Source organism: Cygnus olor, chromosome 1 (genome assembly GCF_009769625.2).
Source record: "Cygnus olor isolate bCygOlo1 chromosome 1, bCygOlo1.pri.v2, whole genome shotgun sequence".
NCBI classification, from domain to species: Eukaryota; Metazoa; Chordata; class Aves; order Anseriformes; family Anatidae; genus Cygnus; species Cygnus olor.
In genome coordinates, this window is record NC_049169.1 from 89,691,059 (window position 1) to 89,714,136 (window position 23,078).

Sequence of the window (23,078 nt, forward strand, 5' to 3'; positions counted from 1 at the left end):
ACAAATCACTGTGGCGTGCTGGGGTCTGGTTTGTGCCTATCGAGCTGCAATTGATGCTACTATCAACCTAGTGACAGACCCTGCGGCCATTCCAGTCCCGGCTCCTGCAGCCGTTCCAGCTCCAGCTCCCGCAGCCGTCCCGGCTCCCGCAGCCGTCCCGGCTCCAGCTCCCGCAGCCATTCCCACTCCTGTGTCTGGGTCAGAGAAACGAACTGTAGCAGTGCAAGTTGCCCCTGCAGAGGGTACTCCAACCCCTGTGGCAGACCCTGTGGCTGGGTCGGAGAAACGAACTGTAGCAGTGCAAGTTGCCCCTGCAGAGGGTATTCCAACCCCTGTGGCAGACCCTGTGGCTGGGTCGGAGAGGCGAGCTGTAGCAGTGCAAGTTGCCCCTGTAGAAAAGGTGAAAAAATGGTATAGAGACTCAGGTCGTTTAGAACGCAGAAAGTCTTCTGCTAAGTCTGGGTGTGGAGAAGACGAGGCTGGGCCATCAAGTGTGCAAGAGGATGAAGATGAGGATGAGGATGTCAGTAAGTCAACAGTAACTACCCGAACCCTATAGCAGCGTGAGCTACGAGATGTGCAAAAAGATTTTGGTCGCTGTATAGGTGAACAGCTTGTCATCTGGCTGCTCCGGTGCTGGGACACTGGAGCCAATGGTGTGGAATTAGAGGGCAGGGAAGCCAAGCGGTTGGGATCCCTTGCTAGAGATGCAAGCATTGACAAAGCAATTGGAGATGGAGCACGATCTCACAGCCTCTGGAGGCGTCTCCTGTTAGCTGTGAAGGGAAGGTATCCCTACAAGGAAGAACTTGTATGTCTACCAGTCAAGTGGACCACCATGGAGAAGGGAATTCAGTACCTGAGGGAATTAGCCGTACGGGAAGTAATTTATAAGGACTTAGACGATGCACAAACATCCACAGATCCAGATGAAGTCCAGTGTACTCGACCCATATGGCGGAAGTTTGTACGGAATGCACCATCAACATGGGCCAGCTCATTGGCAATAATAACCTGGAAAAACGGTGAAGATCCCACAGTGGGTGAAATGGCTAAACAACTCCGGGAGTACGAAGGAAATCTCTCCTCTTCCCTACAGGCCTGCGTCTCGGCTGTGGAGAAACTCTCTGAAGAGTTCCACCAACTTAAAGAGAATTTATCTTCCCCCCCACCTGAACGAACCAGTGGCCACCAACTAAAAGAGAATACTTTGGAGAAACTTTTTGAAGACGTCCACCAACTTAAAGAGAGTGTATTTTCTTCCCCACCTGTACAAACCAGCGTCTCGGCTATTAGGGGTAAACGTGCATCCGTGCAAAGAAGACAATATGGTGGGTACACACCCCGCGCCACCCTGTGGTTTTACCTACGTGACCATGGAGAGGACATGAGAAAATGGGATGGAAAATCTACTGAGACCCTAGAGGCACGGGTACGTGAGTTGCAAAAGAAAACAATCGGGAGAAAGGGGTTCTCTGAAAAGTTTGCTGCTCCAACTTCCAGCAGGCAGTCCTTTAAACACAGAAACGAAGATTCTGACCAGGACTAGAGGGGCCCTGCCTCCAGCCAGGGGGAGGAAAGGGACAATCGAGTTTATTGGACTGTGTGGATTCGATGGCCTGGCACGTCTGACGCACAGAAGTATAAGGCTCTAGGAGACACCGGTGCACAATGTACTCTAATGCCATCAAGCTGTAAAGGGCCAGAGCCCATCTGTATTTATGGCGTGACAGGGGGATCCCAGCAGTTAACTGTATTGGAGGCTGAAGTGAGTCTAACCGGAAATGAGTGGCAAAAGCACCGTATTGTGACTGGCCCGGATGCTCCGTGCATCCTTGGCATAGACTATCTTAGAAGAGGATATTTCAAGGACCCAAAAGGGTTCCGCTGGGCTTTTGGCATAGCTGCCTTAGAGACAGAGGACATTAAACAGTTGTCTACCTTGCCCGGTCTCTCAGAGGACCCTTCTGTTGTGGGGTTGCTGAGGGTTGAAGAACAGCAAGTGCCAATCGCTACCACAACTGTGCACCGGCGGCAATATCGCACCAACCGAGACTCCCTGATTCCCATCCACGAGCTAATTCGTCAACTGGAGAGCCAAGGAGTGATCAGCAAGACCCATTCACCTTTTAATAGTCCCATATGGCCAGTGCGAAAGTCTAATGGTGAGTGGAGACTAACAGTGGACTATCGTGGCCTGAACGAAGTCACGCCACCACTGAGTGCTGCAGTGCCGGACATGCTAGAACTCCAGTACGAACTGGAATCAAAGGCAGCCAAGTGGTATGCCACAATTGATATTGCTAATGCATTTTTCTCCATCCCTCTAGCAGCAGAGTGCAGGCCACAGTTTGCTTTCACTTGGAGGGGAGTCCAATATACTTGGAATCGGCTGCCCCAGGGGTGGAAACATAGCCCTACCATTTGCCATGGACTGATCCAGTCTGCGCTGGAGCAGGGGGAGGCTCCTGAACACCTGCAGTACACCGATGACATCATTGTGTGGGGTGACACTGCAGAGGAAGTTTTCGAGAAAGGGAAGAAAATAGTCCAAATCCTTCTGAAGGCCGGTTTTGCCATAAAACAAAATAAAGTTAAAGGACCTGCACGAGAGATCCAGTTTTTAGGAATAAAATGGCAAGATGGACGTCGTCAAATCCCAATGGATGTGATCAACAAAATAACAGCTATGTCTCCACCAACTAGCAAGAAGGAAACACAAACTTTCCTAGGTGTCGTGGGGTTTTGGAGAATGCATATTCCAAATTACAGTCTGATTGTAAACCCGCCCTACCAAGTAACTCGTAAGAAGAATGCTTTTGAATGGGGCCCTGAGCAACGACAAGCCTTTGAACAAATTAAACAGGAAAAAGTTCATGCAGTAGCCCTTGGGCTAGTCCGAACAGGACCAGATGTAAAGAATGTGCTCTACACCGCAGCCGGGGAGAATGGTCCCACCTGGAGCCTCTGGCAGAAAGAACCTGGGGAAACTCGAGGTCGACCCATACGGGTTTTGGAGTCGGGGATACAGAGGATCTGAGGCCCGCTATACTCCAACCGAAAAGGAGATATTGGCAGCATATGAGGGAGTTCGATCTGCTTCGGAAGTGGTCGGTACTGAAGCGCAGCTCCTCCTGGCACCCTGACTGCCGGTACTGGGTTAGATGTTCAAAGGAAGGGTCCCCTCTACACATCATGCAACTGATGCTACATGGAGCAAGTGGGTTGCACTGATTACTCAGCGGGCTCGAATAGGAAACCCCAGTCGCCCAGGAATCCTGGAAGTGATTATGGACTGGCCAGAAGGCAAGTACTTTGGGATATCATCAGAGGAGGAGGTGGTCCGTGCTGAAGAATCCCCACTGTACAACAAGCTACCAGAAAATGAGAAGAAATATGCCCTGTTCACTGATGGGTCCTGTCGTATTGTGGGAAAGCATCGGAGATGGAAAGCTGCTGTATGGAGTCCTACACGACGAGTTGCAGAAGCTGCTGAGGGAGAAGGTGAATCGAGTCAGTTTGCAGAAGTGAAAGCCGTTCAGCTGGCCTTAGATATTGCTGAACGAGAAAAGTGGCCAGTTCTCCATCTCTATACTGATTCATGGATGGTAGCAAATGCCCTGTGGGGGTGGCTACAGCAATGGAAGCAGAACAACTGGGAACGCAGGGGCAAACCCATCTGGGCTGCTGCATTGTGGCAAGATATTGCTGCCCGGGTAGAGAACCTGGTTGTAAAGGTACGCCATGTAGGTGCTCATGTGCCCAAGAATCGGGCTACTGAAGAACATCAAAACAACCAGCAGGTGGATCAGGCTGCTAAGATTGAAGTGGCTCAGGTGGACCTGGACTGGCAACATAAAGGTGAATTATTTATAGCCCGATGGGCCCATGACACCTCAGGCCATCAAGGTAGAGATGCAACATACAGATGGGCTCGTGACCGAGGGGTGGACCTGACCATGGACACTATAGCACAGGTTATTCATGATTGTGAAACATGTGCTGCAATTAAACAAGCCAAACGGTCAAAGCCTCTCTGGTATGGAGGACGATGGCTGAAATACAAATATGGAGAGGCCTGGCAGATTGATTACATCACACTCCCCCAAACCCGCAACGGCAAGCGCCACGTACTTACAATGGTGGAAGCAACCACCGGATGGCTGGAAACATATCCTGTGCCCCATGCCACCGCCCGGAACACTATCCTGGGCCTCGAAAAGCAAGTCCTATGGCGACATGGCACCCCAGAAAGAATTGAGTCAGACAATGGGACTCATTTCCGAAACAACCTTATAGACACTTGGGCCAAAGAACATGGTATTGAGTGGGTGTATCACATCCCTTATCATGCACCAGCCTCCGGGAAAGTTGAACGATACAATGGACTGTTAAAGACTACACTGAAAGCAATGGGTGCTGGGACATTCAAAAATTGGGAAACACATCTGGCAAAGGCCACCTGGTTAGTCAATACTAGAGGATCTGCCAACCGAGCTGGACCTGCCCAATCAAACCTGTTACGCACTGTAGAAGGGGATAAAGTTCCTGTAGTGCACATAAGAAACATGCTGGGTAAGACAGTCTGGGCTACTCCCGCCTCAGGAAAAGGCAAGCCCATCCATGGGATTGCTTTTGCTCAGGGACCTGGATGCACTTGGTGGGTAATGCAAGAGAATGGGGAGGTCCAGTGTATACCTCAAGGGGACCTAATACTGGGTGAGAATAGCCCATGAGTTGAATTATAGTATGTTAATTATCATATAACACTGTATGTCATCGCTACCATGGTTGCTATATATCATAGATGAAAATGGTGATTAATTAGAAGGTATTGGAAAGAGTGTAACCTGAGCATGACATAAATGGTATGGAATAAGGGGTGGATATCTGTCCTGGTTTCAGTTAGGACAGAGTTAATTTTCCTCCTAGTAGCTGGCAGGGTGCTATGTTTTGGATTACAATGAGAAGAGCGCTGATAACATGCTGATGTTTTAATTGTTGTAGAGCAGTGCTTACACCAAGCCAAGGACTTTTCAGCCTCTCTCTGTCCTGCTAGCGAGCAGGCTAGGGATGCAGCAGGAGCTGGGAGGGGACAGACCCAGGACAGCTGACCCAAACTGGCCAAAGGGGTATTCCATACCATCTGACGTCATGCTGAACAATATATAGGGGTGGCTAGCCAGGGTGGAGGGGGGGGCCGGCTGCTCGGGGATAGGCTGGGCATCGGTCAACGGGTGGTGAGCAATTGCATTGTGCATCACTTATTTCGTACACATTATTACTGTTAATACTATTATTATTATTATTATTGTTTTTATTCTTTTCCCTGTCTTAATAAACTGTCTTTATCTCAACTCACAGACTTCACTTTCCCGTTTCTCTCCCCCATCCCGGAGAGGGAGGGGGGAGGGTGAGCGAACGGCTGTGTGGTGTTTGACTGCCAGCCGGGCTAAACCACAACAGTAGGTCAGAGGACATCTCTAAGGATTCATTTATAACCTCAGTGGATCTCTGTGGTTACACCTTATGTTTCATTTGCACAGGGATCAGTAGCAGAAGATAGATTAAAATAGAACAGGTTTTTACTGCAGTCATAGGTCCTTATCAGGAAGCTGAGCATATCATTTGTATTAAACAGTGACAACCAGTTGTGACAGCAGCATGAATCATTCCTGCTGCAAAAACAGAGCAGGGAATACTTAGCAGTTAAACCACAGCAGAGTGTAGCTAAAGGTGCATTCTTTCATTAAGTTAGGAAACGAGCTTCTAGATTTTGTGTACTTAATTTTATTATTGATAGGTATTTGGAGATGCCGTTTGCTTTCCTTGCACTTCTCCAAACTTTTCTTAAGTATGGACAGAAAAACCTGAAGAATTCACGCATGCTTGCACCGTATACTTAGACAAGTAGAACCCACAAAAAGGAAGGGGGAGCCCTTTAAAAACATATATATTTTCTTTTGTAGGAGGAAGAAGATGGTATAGGCTGGCCATCAAAACTAGCAATAGCTGCCTGAAGTCTTTTTCAACAAGTTAATGGACATTTACTACAAAAGTACTTCTTGAAAGGGAAAAAAAAGGCTTGGCTTTGTTTCTTATACACAGAATTCAACTCTATTTCTAATCAGCATGTCTACTAGAAGATTCACAGACTTAAAGATAGGGTTTATCTGTGAAAAAAAATGAAAATGAGCATATTCCTGGTTCTGCCTTGCACCACCTCTCACACAATAACTAAAAATATTATAAAAATATATACTTACAGCAGTTGTTCTCATCACTGTCCTCCCCACAGCTATCATCACCTTCACAGATCTTATACTGATGCTTACATTTCCCATCACCACAGTTCAACTGTTCTGGATCACAACCAGAAGAAAGGTCTGTAAATTCTTTATATTCCTCATATCTGGCTAGTGGCCGTGTGCTGCCTTCCCTGCTACAGGTCAGATTGATGTTACTGTGCCATCTCTGTCAGACATAAATCTACCTTCTTGATAGCTTCAAGGGATGGGAAGATTCACCACATTATTTAACTTGTGCTCTGCTCTCTAACACTGGATTACCTTATAGTCACTTTCTGGAACCTCTTCATTGCTTCCCATCTTCTTTGATGTGCAATTTGGATACAGTACTCTAGCTGAGGCCTTCCCACAGGCAGCTAGGAAGATCCCTTCAAACTTCTGTCTTACATCCTAGTGTGATGCTTTTGTTTTTTGTTTGTTTTAAAGAAAAAAAAGAAAACAACTGTATGACTTTGTGACTCTCAAGTCAGATTTTGAGCCACCTAAGTATTTAATTACCTATTTTCAAACCTATACTTTTTTGAATGTAATATTTTCTCTACGCATGTTGTCCAGCTCATGAGATACATTTAAAAATCCGTCCCTCTTCGCATTGTGTGGCACTTTTTCTATTTTCTAGTTTGCTTTCACCTTGGTTCCCTTACTAAGTTTCTGACATAAGACATTGTCAAAGTACAATTTCTTCTGTATTTACCTTCTCACAGCAGAGAGCTAAAACAGAATCAAAAACTCCATGCTTGCTCTTAACAATTTCTTTGATACATTTTTTCAGTATTTACAAATAGTTTAGTTCAACTACTTGTTGCTCTATTTACTTTTTCTTTTTTTCTTTTTTTTTTTTCTGGAAGCTTAACTTGTAAAGACTGTTATAAAATTCTCATTTTTTCCTGCTCTCCCACTCTTTATAGGGGTACATTACATGTCCTCTCCTCCAGACCTTTCAATTTTCACCCGTATCCTTCATGTCACCTTACAGATAGCCACCAGTATTTTACACATTTCAGTATTTCCTAACTTCTTACAACAAACTGATTACAGGACACAAACAAGAAATAATTGCCCTACCACTAATTAATCACTACCATCTGAACAGCCTTTCCAGCCATCAGACTGATTGCTTGAAGAAATGCATATTCCATCTGTACATCTAAATTGTCAAAGACAAGCTAGAAAAACAAGAAATTAATGGCACTAACATGTTGTCACAGACTAAATTCATTAAGGCAGGACTGTGTCATGAAGAAATGTTAAAATGGCTATTAAAAAACAAGGCTAATTCATTTACAAACTCAACTGAAAGTTAAAAGACTAAATACTATGTCACTTGGCATAACCTGCCAAAGATTTTTATTAAGCAGTCTGAATTAAATGGATCAATATTTATTAAATGGATGTAGAAAATTAAATTCATATTAACTTCCTTAAATTAAGATGAACTTTGAGGGTTGAAAGTGATGCAGCAGAGATACATACTACAATTGATAGTAAACATGTGTGTTCTTTCACGTGCCTTTTTTTTTTTTTAAGGTAATACATTTGACACACAAGGATCCAAGGAAAACAGTCATAAGTAGGCTTAGCATCACAAATTTCCTAATATTAAAAGGTTTTAGCAATTCATCTCTGTCCCACTACACTCCAGATTTTCTGATGTAAATGCTTTATGAAACACTTTTCAGATCTAGAAATTTCATTATGAAACAGCCTTTCAACTAGAAATTCTTTCATTTTCACTTAAACTAACTAGTAATATCTAGGCAAAGGTATGTCTTGGCAACATATCAAAAATGTTTGTTCTCTTCCACTTCTTCAGACTTGCCACCAAAAAAAAAAAGTCTTGGGATTTGGCTTCTACACACAGACACACAAATATCTGTAGAAGAATAAGTAGACAAAAAGTTCCTGTTTCTCCCCAGGTCAAGGGGACTTAATTTTTTTCCCCTCTAGCACTAAAGGCAAATTAGCAGCTAAATCAGTTTGAAGGGCCAAACACATTTGTCCCACATTCATCTAATCAATTCCGATCTGGAGTCATTTAGTCCTGTTCAGTGCCTAGCACATGATGCTGGCAGGAGGAAAATGCACGCTATTCGGCCAGCACTAGCTCAAAGCAGGAGTCACTCTGCCCTTATTTCTGATGAGATGCAAGAAAAAAATGTATATCAAACATAAATACTTCTACGACAACGACAAACAGAAGTACACTTGGTAAAAGCAAACCGAGGATCTGAGGTTTCACAATCAGATCTTTTGAAGTCACCGTGAACTTAGCTCCCTAGAGGTTAACTGGGAAAAGGAAGTTGGTCTGCTTAGATACAAAGAGAGAGAATGTATCTAGAAATTAGTAAAAAGTAAGCATTTACAAAGAATATACTGCATATACCACTTGTCTAATTAAAAACACAAGTAAATGTTTCCATCTTCTTAAAATCCTTGTTTCAACCTCTGGATGTCTCAAAAAAGAGAAAAAAACTCACGTTGGCAAAATAGTTGTGCTTAGAGTATCTCTGCCATACTATTTGCAGCTTGGCTATTTTAAGGTGTTGGAAAAATACCAAATAATTAGTTCTACAGAAAGTAAAAAAATCGTATTTTCACTTCCCATTTTACAGAAATTTTGTGAATAGTTAGAAACTAAAAGCATAATTTACCCAACTTTCTACATCTAGTTGTTCAGTAAAATGCACAATAACATTTTAAGCATTCCTCTTGGAAAATAAATTAAGGAAAAAAAGGCACGTGGTCTTCTTGTGTGTTGTTTGTCTGTCAAACATGGTTTCTTAAAGCTCCTTAAAAACCCAAATGCATGCTTATTCACTTACGGTCTGTGTGACTGAAAGCTTTGTATTCAATATAAAACCCTTTATGGGTGACCAGTTCATCAGAATGGAAGTTGATTGCAACAGAATAGCCATATTCTCTGTTTCTGATGTCTTCTGAATTATCTTTACAGTATCTGACAGGCAAAAGTGAGAACAATGAATTTCTAATCAAAATGACCATTACCACCCAGTTACTTCTGCTGCTACTGAAGGGTACAAATGCCAAAAAGTAGTAAAGATAAGGTTTTGTTGTAACTTTTTTTTTTTTTTTCTGGGGGGTGTGGGGGGGGTGGGGGGTGGGGGTGGGGGGAGGGTTAAGTGTTAAAGGCTTTTCAGCCCAACAGAAATATTAGAAAGCCTATTTACAAATGCTGTCCACTCCATTCCACCCCACCATACCCACAGCTTTCCTGGGACAGCAAGATGATCAGCTTCAGAATCTACCTTATAAATACCAACCACTTCTCAGCATGCTTGACTTCAGATTTCCCATTTAGGCTAGCAAACTCCAGAGGTTACAAATCCAGCAATGGTATCATACAACCAAACCCAAAAGCTGTTGCCATTTCAGTACATTCCTTCCAAGAGACAAATCACCCTGAGTATTCCCCCTTCTCCCTCCTCAACCCTCCCCCCCTCCTTCTAATTTTCTTTATTTACTGAAAACAGTTACGATCAGTAAAGAGTAACTGGCAAAGAAAAAGAAATTTCAGATGACAAAAGCTCTTCACCCATGTCAATAGCCAGGAATTCACAGTTCCACTGCAGCTGTATAAAATCCTGCAGTTTTCTATGTTGTTGCTCTCAAGCAGAACAACAAAGTAAATATTTACCACTGCAGGAAAAGCAGGATGCTTAAATTAACATAAAGACAAATGCTTAGTGCTAGTGCAGGTTTAAGAATATTATTCTGCTGTAATTCAATGAAAGTATGCCTTTATTTTTTGAAATGTATCTTTCTACACTGATGTTTTTCCTTAAGGTGTCTCATGTTGCATAGAACATCAAAGTACACATTAGTATGTCAGTAAATAGTGTATTTACTCACCTAACTCCTTCAATTTCTAGCCAATCTTTATCACATTTACTGGACCCTGGCGATTTCTCTTGAATTTGTATTACAAGGATTTTTAAGGAGAGCTTGTAGGCTGGCAATGGTGCCTAAAAATCAAAGGAGAAGTATCCCAACATACACAACCACAAACCATAAAAGGCCTAAGCTTCTGAGATAGTAAATCTTGTTTACTAATTATCAAGTAGAAAATATTGCCTTTTTTTCTTCTTTATGATGCACTGCAGCACCTTTGAAGAACCAAAAACTTTCTAATTTAAACATATATAGAGAAACATTTTTAGGCCAACCTTTGGCCAGAATGTGCCAGATAAAGAAGCGTAAGCCTTCCTGCAGCCAGCACAAAGGACTATATCTTGAGGTTCACGCTATGTTTGCATTATCATGTGTTCCAGTAGGTCAAATAAAATAATTAAGAAGGTCCTGCTTCTACACAATTCAGGGAAATAGTGTTTTGTGTATTATATAAGACATGATTTACATGACCTTATTTTCTTTTTCTGATATAGAAGCAAAGCACGGACTATTAGCCATTTACTCTGGCTGTTACGAATTGTCATCCACCATTTTGCTTCTGTCACTAGTAACACAACCTTTTGGAAGCTGGAAATCTCTCTCTCCCATAGATGGCACTTGTACATAAGAAAGAAAAAACAGGGTACACTACAATAAGTCAGGTTCAGTGGTCTTAGCATGTTCTCCCTTCATTTCGCCCGCATTAAAAGACATTTCGGGCAGTTTTATGCTTATATCGCATAAAGCAAAGTCACCACAACTCAGAATAGTTCCCATACTTACTCGGATGATCCAGCTGCAGTCAATATTTGGAGGGTAGTAACTCGGGTAATAAGGAGAGCTCAGAGTTCCATTCCAGGATATATAATGACCACCACACACTGGGGGAGAAATACATCAACAATGAACACAGTTAGCTCAAATGGGCTAAACTTGAGAGTCCACTTCACTTGCTAGGATCCTTCTCTATGCAGAGTTGGAATAATGGCTTGTAACATGATTAAACTCAGTTCTTGCCTGTATTAACTGAGAATCATGTAATTTCCACTTCCTCATCGTTCTGAATTTCTCTCTTTTTTTTTAATCAAATTACAATTGAGAATATGTATAGAACACCTCTGACTGGAGTTTTAAGAAAATATCCTTTGACATTAAATGGAAGAATGAATCAAATGCGTACACAATAGAACATCCCTCCCCCTGCTTCCAGTTTCCTTCTGACCTTTCTGTGGACATTTTCAGAAATTAAAAAGCATTCAATCCAATGAGTGAAACCTCTGATTAACTTCATGTAAACCAGGAAGTTTCAGTGTGTCAGTTCTCAGTCTGAAAATGCATACCACTTCTGAGCACCACCTCTAAGGTTTTAGTTTCTATCAAAAATTCTCCTAGATATCCATCCCCTACTGCTTTTGCTTTTCCTTTAGCTAACAAAAGGAATGCAAACATGTATATTAGTGAAACTAAAGAAATTTTTAAAGTAGCATAATTCTGATGCACAGACTGGGTGTTACATAATTCTGAGCACACATCTTCAGAACAAAGTATTTCTAATTTGCAATGCCCATAGGAAGAGTATTTGATTAAACACCCACAGAAGCATAAGTTCAAATGGATAACCTTCTCAGAAGCTTACAGATGTGCTATCCCCTATGATTTGTTCCACATGTTAAAAAAAATAACTTCTTAATTGTCAAAAACTTTCCTTTGGACTGTATCAAATAACCGTGGGTTAACTTTCACTTGTGAATCTTTTCTATCTCCCATAAAGCATTAGGGCTTACCCAAAATATTTCACTAATTACCCAAAACATCTGCAAAATTCATAGTACTCCATAGGTTTGGAATGTATTTCTTGGGACTTGGATCCACTTTTCTTATACCATCAACTACATTGAAAAGTGCTTCAAAGATCAAAGACTAACATTAGAAATGTTTGCTCTCATTAAAAATGTTTGCTCTCATTTTCCATTTTTCATCAACATACTTCTCCTGAGCTGGGGAGCAGTTAAAAAAAACTCATAAAAGTGCTACTCTGCCACTGGGGCCTTTGTCTAGACATAAAGTGCCTGTAGTGTTGTTATCTGATTGCCTACTCTGCTACCGTTACTTGTAGACAACAGCATTATCTATATAGTGTGAGTAATTTCTGGGAAATATGGCTTGGGTAATAATCAGGAAGAGAAAGTCTTCCATACCAAAGGATACACATACTAAGTAAATTTACAAATGATACTAAATTAGGGGGAGTTGTCAACTCCCTCAAGGGTAGAGACGCCTTGCAGAGAGTTCTTGACAGATTAGAGGGACAGACAATCATCAACTGTATGAAGTTTAACAAGAGCAAGTGCCAGATTCTGTACCTGGGATGAGGCAACCCTGGCTATACATACAGACTGGGGGACAAGGGGCTGGAGAGCAGTCCTGTGGAAAGAGATCTGGGCGTTCTGGTTGTCAGCAAGTTGAATATAAGTCAACAATACGCCTCTGCAGCCAAAAGGGCTAACCATATCCTGGGGTTCACCAGGCACAGCATCACTACCTGATCAAGAAAAGTGATTGCCCCACTCTGCTCTGTACTGGTTTGGGTACTCATCTCGAGTACCATGTGCAGTTTGGAGCACCACAGCATAAGACAAACATAAAACTAATAGAGAGTGTCCAAAGGAGGGCTACAAATATGGTCAAAGGTCTAGAGGACAAGACATATGAGGAGCAGCTGAAGCCACTTGGTTTGTTCAGCCTAGAGCAGAGCAGGCTGAGGGGAGGCCTCATGGCGGCCTGCAGCTCCCTCACGAGGGGAGCGGAGGGGCAGGCGCTGAGCTCTGCTCTCTGGGGACAGCGACAGGACCCAAGGGAACAGCATGGAGCTGGGACAGGGGAGAGTCAGACTGGGTGTTAGGTACAGGTTCTGCGCTCAGAGGGTGGTCGGACACTGGGACAGGCTCCTCAGGGCAGTGGTCACAGCACTGAGCCTGCCAGAGCTCAACAAGTGTTTGCACAATGCTCTCAGGTAACGGGTCTGATTTTTGGGTGGTCCTGTGTGGCCTTGGGCTTGATTAACCTTGGGGGTCCCCTCCAGCTTTAGATATTCAGTGATTCTATGATATTCTCTATTCCTTGTTCAGTTTTCAGGTATTTCTTTTAAGTGGATCAGAATGACAATTGCCTGACTTACATACCAACATTCGCTCCCCCAGATACAAGATACATTCAGGCATTCAGGCAATGTCAGCTTTTTTTTTTTTTGGAGATAACTAGGAATAAGTGTGCTTATGTAAGACATTTGTTTGGATTAGTCACTTACTGATTTTAGGGATTGCTTGAAAGTGAGCTTTTAGTATGTTCCTTTCTTCTCTTTTGTCCAGTGAGAAGGTAAGCAACATTACATTACTTGATGAAGTTAAACGTATAACAGGAGGAGTCCAGGCTCCAGATCCACACCACCTGGAATATTACAAAGATTGCATTAAAAACAAACAAACAAAAAAATTCTCACATTCCTGTCATCTTTGCTGAGAAACTGGGCAAAAAACACTGATCTGGTCAACTGTGTTTCAGAAGTGTTCCCCTGGCTACCACTTTGCTTTTATTCTTCCACTCCATCAATACTACGTGAAATGCTAGAGTTTCCTTGCATCAAGGCTGAGTCACTCAGAGTAAACATCATGGATATTCTTGCCTAACAGATGCCTTGGATTTTTCAGACCTAAAGAAGTATCAGAAATTATGTTCTGGATTAGGTTACTAATGCTGGATTAATTACTTCAGTAGCAACAATAGTACTGAAAAGTGGGTAGTGCTGAAAAGGCCACAAGTGCTCAGTGTAGAAGTGTCGTGCAGCACCTATGCAACAGATAACAAGCCCCAAAACTTTTGAACCTATTAGCATTTAGCTTGGTTTCATGTCCCAAGAGCTGTTTCAAGAGATGTGGAGCTCCATGCACAGCAACTATTTCTTTTTGTTCTTCTTCTTTCATTTAAATGATGAAGAGTTAATTTATATCCTGAAGCTTGAATACTTACTATCCCTTTTAAAGTGATATACTATTTATTGCATCTTGAAATTAAATATTATATTTATTCCATTTTGAAATCTACAGCATATTTTCAATTTTTTTCATTAATTTACAAACCTGTGTGTGAAAGATGTCAAGTAGAAAACTAACAGGCATATGCAAAAATGCAAAATTGTTAGGCTGGCAATAGAAATGCCATAGGGCATTCATCATTTCAGTCACTACATTCTTTTCTCCATTGTTTAAATCCAATTCTTTGATAGGCAGCTATCAATACACACATTCATTCTTGAACTTTGTCTTACAACTTATTGCATTGATGTTTTCTGAACACATTGCATCATATACCCGCATTGGTTTTGTTAGCTTCCTGGAGCTTTCACGGATGCAATTGACTTTACATTTCTATTTCCTAAAAAGCTGAGCCACTGCACAATGAAGACGTAATCAGGTAATAACCCATAGTCAGAAGCAGGGCAGATGAAGCCCAGTATCAGACATGGAATTCTCTGTGCTACACTACCTGCATGCAGTGCTGTTCATTTCAAGACACTTTAAGATGAATTCCTTACGAAAGCTCTGTCCTCACCACAAACCTAACAGTCTACCAACGTGGGTGAGCTATAGGACTTGCTGCACAAGGATAGAGATGAAAGTCTGTTAACAGAGCTAAGAGGACTACCTACTCATTTCAAGTAAGCTAAACCACTACTAAGTAGGTACCTTTCAGACACTGCTAACTGAATCTGCATGCGCAGCTAATTTCTACGTAAAGGTTCTTCAAAAAAAAATTTTTTTTCTTCCTCAAAACCATCCATTTTCAGATTCTAAAACTTGTTAGTTTATTTTATTAATGAAGACAGATTCATGGTGGATAACGTCCATACTTAAAATCATAAAATTAGTCTCTGAAAGAATAGTAACAGTGTGGTAGCTGAAGATTACAAGATCATCTGATATCATTTATGTGAGTGGACTACAAAGGGACTTTGGGGATGAAGTCTTCTGTAGATAAAAGCCTGTTTTGAACAGAGGTTTGCCTGTGACTGGACGTATTTTCTGAAAGTAACAGAAAAAAATAACAAAAAATACCTTTGTATCAATAATTGTATGAAATCAAACACTGTAAAAAAATAGTCAGAATGTAAAAAAAATGCTGGAGTTATAAATCATTAGGGGGTGGATAATATGGAAGATCTTTTGATTACCTTATTAAAGATTTTTAATTAAGCTGTACTTGGAGGCTTTTACGTTTTAGAAGCCTGTTTAACATCAATTTTAAACTCTGCAGTTTCAGAGAATTTCTGTACAGCTCAAAAAACATCTTTGTCCTGTACTACCATACCTTGCAATGATCTTGTTCTGTAGAGGAAGAAGGAAATCATATGCAGATAAGCGGTGTGATGCACAGTTCTCTGGAGCAACACCATGCAAAGTGGTAACTACCAGTCTCACCACATAGTTAGAAGGAACTCGCAACCTCCATTGATAAAAAGACTTCTTGGGATTCATCAGAGTTAGAGTTCTGTTGTTACCTGGCTTGGCATACAGGTCAAAGGATACCGCTACACAAAAGAATTTAGATTAGTGTCTGAAAAACTGTTAAGTTGAAATATAAATTATTGGCAAAAATTTCAGAAGAGGTGGCAATCATCTACCTGTACTTCTTGACTATTCTAATCTCTTTGTCACTTACTTCCACAAATCTACCCCTTTCCCTTCCAGGCTGCTCCCCTGCTCTGAACAAGGAAGCACAGTGCTTCACAACCACCACTGGTTCATCACACACTCAGCAAGGAGGAGGGGACCTGGCTGCAACTGCTGTCATCTCTGATGGAAATCTACTGCTTCCTTTGACATTTCTTCATCCACCTTCATGCAATGCAAACACTAAGTATAGGAAGCTAATCTTGAGGCTTGCTTGGTATGGAAAAATCAGGCAAAGCTAACTGAAGTTCTACTGTATTTGACTGAATGCTAAATATGAATAAACAAAATTATCTAGTCATAAGACAAATAAATTCTGTATAATTTTATGCAGTAGCTTTCTTGAAGATGCCAAGGAGCCACAGCTCACTGCAATTCAAAGGGGACTACTCAACTTCAACCACTCTAGTTAGAACATCAGATTAAAAGCTGTAAGGCATTTTCAAACCAGCCTTTATTTAGAGCAAAAATAGGCCAAGGAAATCCGTACTCTGGTTTGTTTCATAGGCCCTACACCCATATAAGAATAATTGGGAAAATGTCTTTTTCCTTTTACAGGATATATATTTTCCCCCAAAGCGATACTGCTTTGAACTGAAAAATAATTACCTGATTTTAGCATCACATCATATTCTGTGGAATCTGAAACTGAAATTTAATAACTGTCAGCTACACAAGCCAAAGACACAAACCAAAGAAAGCAAAATAGGCAGAATAGATATTAAATGACAAGTACATTGTTACCAAAAAGCTCCATTGTAACAAGATCAAAATCTTCCTCCCCAGAAGTACTGAACATGTGAGGGATTTGTTTACTACTGATTTCTTTTTGTTCCAATGGGGTTAACTTTTTAAGAGAATCAACAATATCTTGTGGTGCCCAGAACATATTCCAGTAGTAAGCTCGAAGTCCATGCTCTCCTTCACTGTGTGTGTGGGGGGGAAAAAAAAAAAAAATCATAAATACACTGTAATTAGTATTTTGGACATGCTTTCCACTAGTCTGCATTTCTGGCTTGCATAGTTTTATACTCAGTTGTAACTGCCATGCAAAGGGTTGCAGCTTAACGTGGTGGCAAAAAGCTCTCTTGTTCAACATTTTATTTATTTTTTTTTAATATATTAGAAATGCTTGGAAAATATACTGCTTAAACAGTAACACACAGACTGAAAACGACACCTAACAGAAAATCCTTGAAATAGTTATATGGAATTGGATGTTTCCATCCCTGCTGTGTACTTATACACTTTAAAGGTCATATTACAGTTCTAGATGCATTTTACTTGATATATTTTAACTGAGGCTACACACTATACAACAATATAATTTTATGCCCATACTTTGGTACAACACTGCACGCAATTCTTGTTAAAATAAATAATCTGCATAGGTACAAACGCAAAGTAATGTTCCAGTGATTCAAAGAGACTGTTCATCACAAACCTCCTTCCAAAATGGCTTACGGACTGACCTTTCAGAAGTTTTCAGAGACTTTTTCAGAGACTTGGGACAGCAATACATCTGCTCAACGTATTTGCATTTCTCAGCAGGAGCTTAAATAGAGTGCCCTGCCCACAATTGCACATTTAAATTTTGTTTGGAGGGGTTAAAAAGGAACTTCATTTAAATAGACAAAACCAAAATAAGTAGTAGAGAAAAACAAACAAACAACAACATGCCGGACTGTGATTTCAAAAATCAGAAGTAGGTGAATAGGTTACAGAACCATCCATAAACCAAGGCTTCATTTCACTCACCAGTTCTACAGAGATCATAAATCACACTGTTAGTTTAGTTCACGTCTTTATTACATGTCTCTCATTCCCCGTTATAAAGATCTGCATATTATCTCAAAATAACTCATTTAAAATCAACCAAAAAGACAAGAGTAACATAATTAAATATCTCATATGTAAACCACATGCTGGAAAGTACCTACCTGAATGCAGCCACTACAGATTTCAAGTAGTACTTTCCCAAGGTGGAATACTCATAGGATTCTGCAAACTGACAATTAAAAAAAAATTGTAAAAGAAAATGAAGTGTTACATTTTACTGTTGATATAATCTGTTATGTTACAAAGTATTTATCTTATTTCTTCCCTTACCAAACACCCTACATATGACAGACACTATTCATAATTTTCACAAAACGTGTCAAATAAGGATCGTAAATGTGCATTCATTTTCCATTAAAAAAATAAGCCATCACATTTACAAGAACACTGAGAAAACTCTTGATAATTACCCATGAAAAAGAAGCATTTATAAATACAGCTATGTTTTTTTTTTCAGAGTTTATATAGTTATCTAAAATTTGTGGCAAATTTCTGTCATGCAATCTGGACATGAAAACTTGTACTGGCTATGCACAAAGCAGCTTTGAGACACTCAATTAGCCCTTTTGGAAAATACAGGCTAACAGAGAACTGCTTTGTGTTTAAGCCTTCTGTTTGCAAGTACCAAAGAAACAGCACTGATCTAAAAAATACGAACCTGCATGAGAAATGTCAGAAAGCAAGCATTGTTGTGGGAATAAAGGAAAACAAAACAAAAGGTTATGAATCAAATTCAAGCTATAATAAATAAGTAAATAAGTAACAGATCAAAGAGAAAATAAGTAGCAAGGAAAAGCATTCAACTATACCAAAACAAAACAGACTTCTAGACTTCTTTAAGAATAATTCATCCATAACCTTAAAACCCTCAGATTTTTATTTTTTTATTTTTTTTTTTACTATGAGAGACAGATACATCTGTCTAGCTGCATTCCTAAAGCAGTACACCTCCAAGCCACTTGTTTATTTTAAATTTATATACTTTGAAAGAAAAAAAAAAGTGTGTCAAACTGGAATCTTCTCCTCAATCTCAATTTGATTCTGTAACAAATATTTTTAAATAATTACTATACTTACATGGGAACTTACATAATTTTGGATTGCTTCTGCTTGCAAGAGGAATTTCTGTGATTTTGGATCATTGAGGTCATTTGTGTAAGTCAGATTAGGAATTTCTACACTTCCACCAATATATATAAAAGAGGAAGCTGGAGCTGAGAAAAAAGCATCAAAAATTACCACATCTAATAACATTATGGAAAAGACTCCAGAACAAGAGGCTTGCAGAAACATGTATTTGTCCTAGCATCAACAGGCATTAGTTCTTAAGAGAAACAAATACTAACAGCCAGAGCGCTGAGTCAGTTCCACCGCTAGAATAACAGAAAGGATTGAGGTACAGGTTCAGATAAAAGCATTTCCAGCAAAGCTTTCAGACGAGCATTACTACTAAAGCTTTAATTGTTAAACTTCCATTTTTTTGCATTGCAATCCTCCTCGAGGAAGACTATTTTAATGTCTGTAAGTTGAGATTTGGGAAGAACTGTACAAAAATCAGGTATCCATTCTGTCTTGAAAAAGTGAATAGAAGTTAGACAGTTAATTCCTATAGGTTCTTAGAAGAGATGATAGTTATAATAATGATAGTATTCAAAAGCAGAGACCAACAATTAGGAACAAAATATATACCTTCATTATTCTTGTGCAACTATCAACCACTAATTATCATGCATTTTGTTGCCTTAGCAAAGATGTTAAGGAGAAGGGAAAGTCAGTAACTACACACACATTACGTGTCTAGGTACTTAGTGCAGAGCTTTTCGTACTAACTGTTCACACAGTGCAAAACACCCATCCCATTCACACCATGCTAGGCAGTAACACTTACAGAACGAGTAGTGCAGGAATAACACAATTACTGTAACCATTAAAGAAACCGAAGACAATATTCCCAGAAACCATCTTCTCCAGAAACACAGCCTCATCCATTTGAAAAAACAGTATTTCTGACACAAGCCCTCTTGGTAGGACAGGTAGTGAGGAATATATGGATCCTAAAAATAGACACAGGAACACATCAGTTAGTAGAGCTCTACAAGAAGAGCCACTATATCAATTTTTTTTTTTTAATTTATTTGCTCTTTTAGTTTTTAACAGAGGTTTAAATTAAGATAATGCCTTTCACATTATCAGTTATGTCACACGTGAAACCCACATATTTATGGGTCACCTTGCAATCATCATTTCAAATTATAGAAGGGGAGGGAAATTGCTATCACTTCAGTTATAAGCAATTGCATATGAAGAACGGAGGTCAATACACGCCAGAAGCTGGCAGAGAGATCATTTACTATGTTCCTGCTGTAAAGCATAATTGGTATCTCTTACCTGCCCAGCAGTCTGCTCAGAGTGGTATGGAGCTGGTATGTTGTACACAGAAACCTGTCTGGAGGAAAAAGCCTGTATCATGATGCCTTGACAAATACCTTCCAACAAACCTAATAACAAAATCCTAGATGAACCTCATTTCTTAAATATAACCCAGAAGAGCGTACTGCTCTCCCCTCAACACAGACCACAAACCAGGCTTCTCTCATTTCACCTTTGCCATACTGCTCAAAGCTGGAGCCAGCTGATCTGCAATCAAAGAAGGTGGGGAGGAAAAGTAACAATCACTGTAACTCTTTGTTTTCCTAACTGGCTAGGGTAAGATATGGATCCCATAATTTGAAAACAGACTGGTTACACCCTCCTTCTTTTAGAAATGCAACGGAGTAAGGTAATTTATGTCACAATGCAAAAGACATACAAGCAATTTATATGTAAAAAGTCACAGATCAAAGCAAATGATGTGATTTCTAAACAGCATATGATATAATCCACAGGAATATTTATAAGAAAAAAAAAAAAAAAACACAATTTTAAAGACCACCTGAATTTTTCAGTTGTAAATGTGATAGCCTCAAGCCTATACCACAGAACAAACATTAACTGCAGAGCAATTAATTATCATATTACCTGTTTGGAGTTAATAACAGTAACAAGTCCGCAAGCCAACAACTTCAGGGAATTTATATATGTATATATACACGCACCTGTGTATAGAGTAAAGAACAAAACCGGGGGCGTACCACAGAACTGGCCCAAGAAACCTGTCCTCCAGAAAACAAATGGAAACAAAGGAAACACAGGTCACATAGAGACTACAGAAGGGATTTACTGGAAGGCAATCCTCACTCAGGAATGCAAAATACAGCTGTAGACAGACTGCTTTGTTCAAGTCCTCCTCTTTCTTCAATAGCCTGTCTCCACTACACACACAACCTGCTGATTGACTGATACTTTGCCTTCTCCTTCAGGAAAAAGAAACCTTCAGGAAAAGCCTAGAGTAAATAAAACCTCTTTCATATCATCTCCAAAAATGAAATCAGGATTTATTCTTTTTTAAAAGGACATATATTCAGAGAACCCAATTTTATAGAGGTTTAAGATACCTCTCAGAAGGTAGAAGCATTGGTTTTGTTTCGGTAAGGGCAAGATCATTGCAATAACACACATCACCATATTTACTCATCTTGTCAAAGTTGCCTCAGGTAAAGAATTCAATTTCTGAGGTGGATGAAGTATGAACGATCTTGAATAGGGAGAAATTAAGGCAGGAAATAATGAGTTAGCAGCTCCAAACCATGCAGTCAATTAAAAACAGAAAGTGAAGAAGATATACTGCTAATGCTTTGTGTTCCATGCTTATCTGCAGAACTTCTGATCTCCAAAAACAGGTGCCCTGCACATTTGAGAGGATTGAGCTCACTTGCTGCAATTCCTTCTCTTCCTCTGTCAGCTGTTCTCACTCTAGGAGGCAGGAAACGTAGGATTAGCAGGAGTACTAATGGTCAATTGCTATTTCACTGTTACTGCTGTGTTGAGCCATGCACACCTCAGAGGAGATACCTGTCTCCAGCTGCTAAGTTGACTCTTCCATTTCCTGACAGATGATTGCATGTGTATAATTTGTGCTAACAAAAAGAGTGAAAGTTGCCATACATTCATTATCACTTCTCCTGTGTCAACAGACACCTGTACAGAACAACCACCACAAGATCAGGCTTCCTCTGATACTTGTTTCACCAAGGTTTGAACTAAGGGTGCTTGTTACTCCCATATGTGTACTCCAAAATTAAATATTGTGTCAGCAGTATTGTGTCTTGTGACATGGAAAGAAATTCCAACACTGAATAGTTTTTAACCAAACATGTTTTAATGAAGATATTCAGTACATATTTTATTTCAGCAAAACAGTTTTCAAGTTACATGACTGAAGGCACATATTTGTGAATCCATGGTGCAAAATTTGACACTCTTGTGTAGACACCAGGGAAATTTGGTCTTCCACATCCATAACCCCAGCTAACAATGCCAGTCAAAAACCATTTTCCATCTCCATTGCTTTGACATGACAATGGTCCACCAGAATCACCCTAAAAAGAAAATATTAAGTTGTATGCATTTATAATCTGGAAAATAAAAACTGGGACAAAATTCAACGGGAGACATTTTGCACAAATAATTGAAGTAGTGCTTATATTTTCCTCACTCACATACTTCAAACCAGAGTCAACAGTTTTATGGGTTTTCTGTTTGTTTAATTGAAGCAGACGGGATCACACAGTTGTACCAAAGTTTACTCTTTCACATGAGAGAGGACTAGCTGTCATTCTTCAAATGAATTAATATACTACTTTTTGTGAGTTGTATTTCAAAACGACAAATAACTTCGTAGCCTCAAACTAACAGTTAAACCCCACATCTGCTACTTAATATGTATGTTCATTTAGAGGCTACACACCTGAGGACTCCCAACAGCAAGCTTTTCTAAAAAATTCAAAATTGTTTTAATATTTTTTAATATTAGAATATTTAATAGTCAATACAACTTTCTTCAAATTAAGAGCACATGGAAATGAACTGTGATCCATCAATATTTTTTCTTAAAAAAAAAAAAAACAACACTGTTGTCCTATAGTAGACACTAGCTAGCAGATAGTGCTTAGGGGTACCACAATGGTTTTAGAATCAAGGCAGTTGAAACAAAGTTTGTAATAGACTTCAAAGTTTTATATAGAATAATAATGCTACAGGACAATGCAATCAGTACTCTTCCTTTACAGGGTAATTCTTCTGGAATAATATTGGCAGAAGTTCAAGCAAAAGATTTGGATCACTCTTTTACTTCCTTGTAAGACTCTGTTGTAGACACAACTCCTCTGAAACAGCTGTTAGTAAACTGAGCTTTACC

General features: G+C 40.0%; 2 protein-coding genes across 2 annotated transcripts in view; both read right to left on the bottom strand.

Moving 5' to 3' along the window:
* LOC121075303 (suppressor of tumorigenicity 14 protein-like) overlaps positions 1–20,251 on the bottom strand; it is a 33,074-nt gene extending 12,823 nt beyond the window's left edge. The window contains exons 1-12 of the mRNA XM_040568407.1: positions 20,171–20,251; positions 19,671–19,836; positions 18,872–18,996; positions 17,884–17,951; positions 16,688–16,869; positions 16,553–16,591; positions 15,582–15,801; positions 13,525–13,664; positions 11,001–11,098; positions 10,179–10,291; positions 9,131–9,264; positions 6,267–6,386 (exon numbers count right to left, since the gene is read on the bottom strand). Coding sequence (XP_040424341.1) covers positions 6,267–6,386; positions 9,131–9,264; positions 10,179–10,291; positions 11,001–11,098; positions 13,525–13,664; positions 15,582–15,801; positions 16,553–16,591; positions 16,688–16,869; positions 17,884–17,951; positions 18,872–18,996; positions 19,671–19,836; positions 20,171–20,251 — 1,486 coding nt within the window. The remainder of the gene's footprint in view (positions 1–6,266; positions 6,387–9,130; positions 9,265–10,178; positions 10,292–11,000; positions 11,099–13,524; positions 13,665–15,581; positions 15,802–16,552; positions 16,592–16,687; positions 16,870–17,883; positions 17,952–18,871; positions 18,997–19,670; positions 19,837–20,170) is intronic.
* A 1,775-nt stretch (positions 20,252–22,026) lies between these two features.
* Positions 22,027–23,078, bottom strand: part of TMPRSS7 (transmembrane serine protease 7) — a 32,087-nt gene continuing 31,035 nt past the window's right edge. The window contains 1 exon segment of the mRNA XM_040568556.1: positions 22,027–22,260. Coding sequence (XP_040424490.1) covers positions 22,090–22,260 — 171 coding nt within the window. The 3' untranslated portion in view covers positions 22,027–22,089.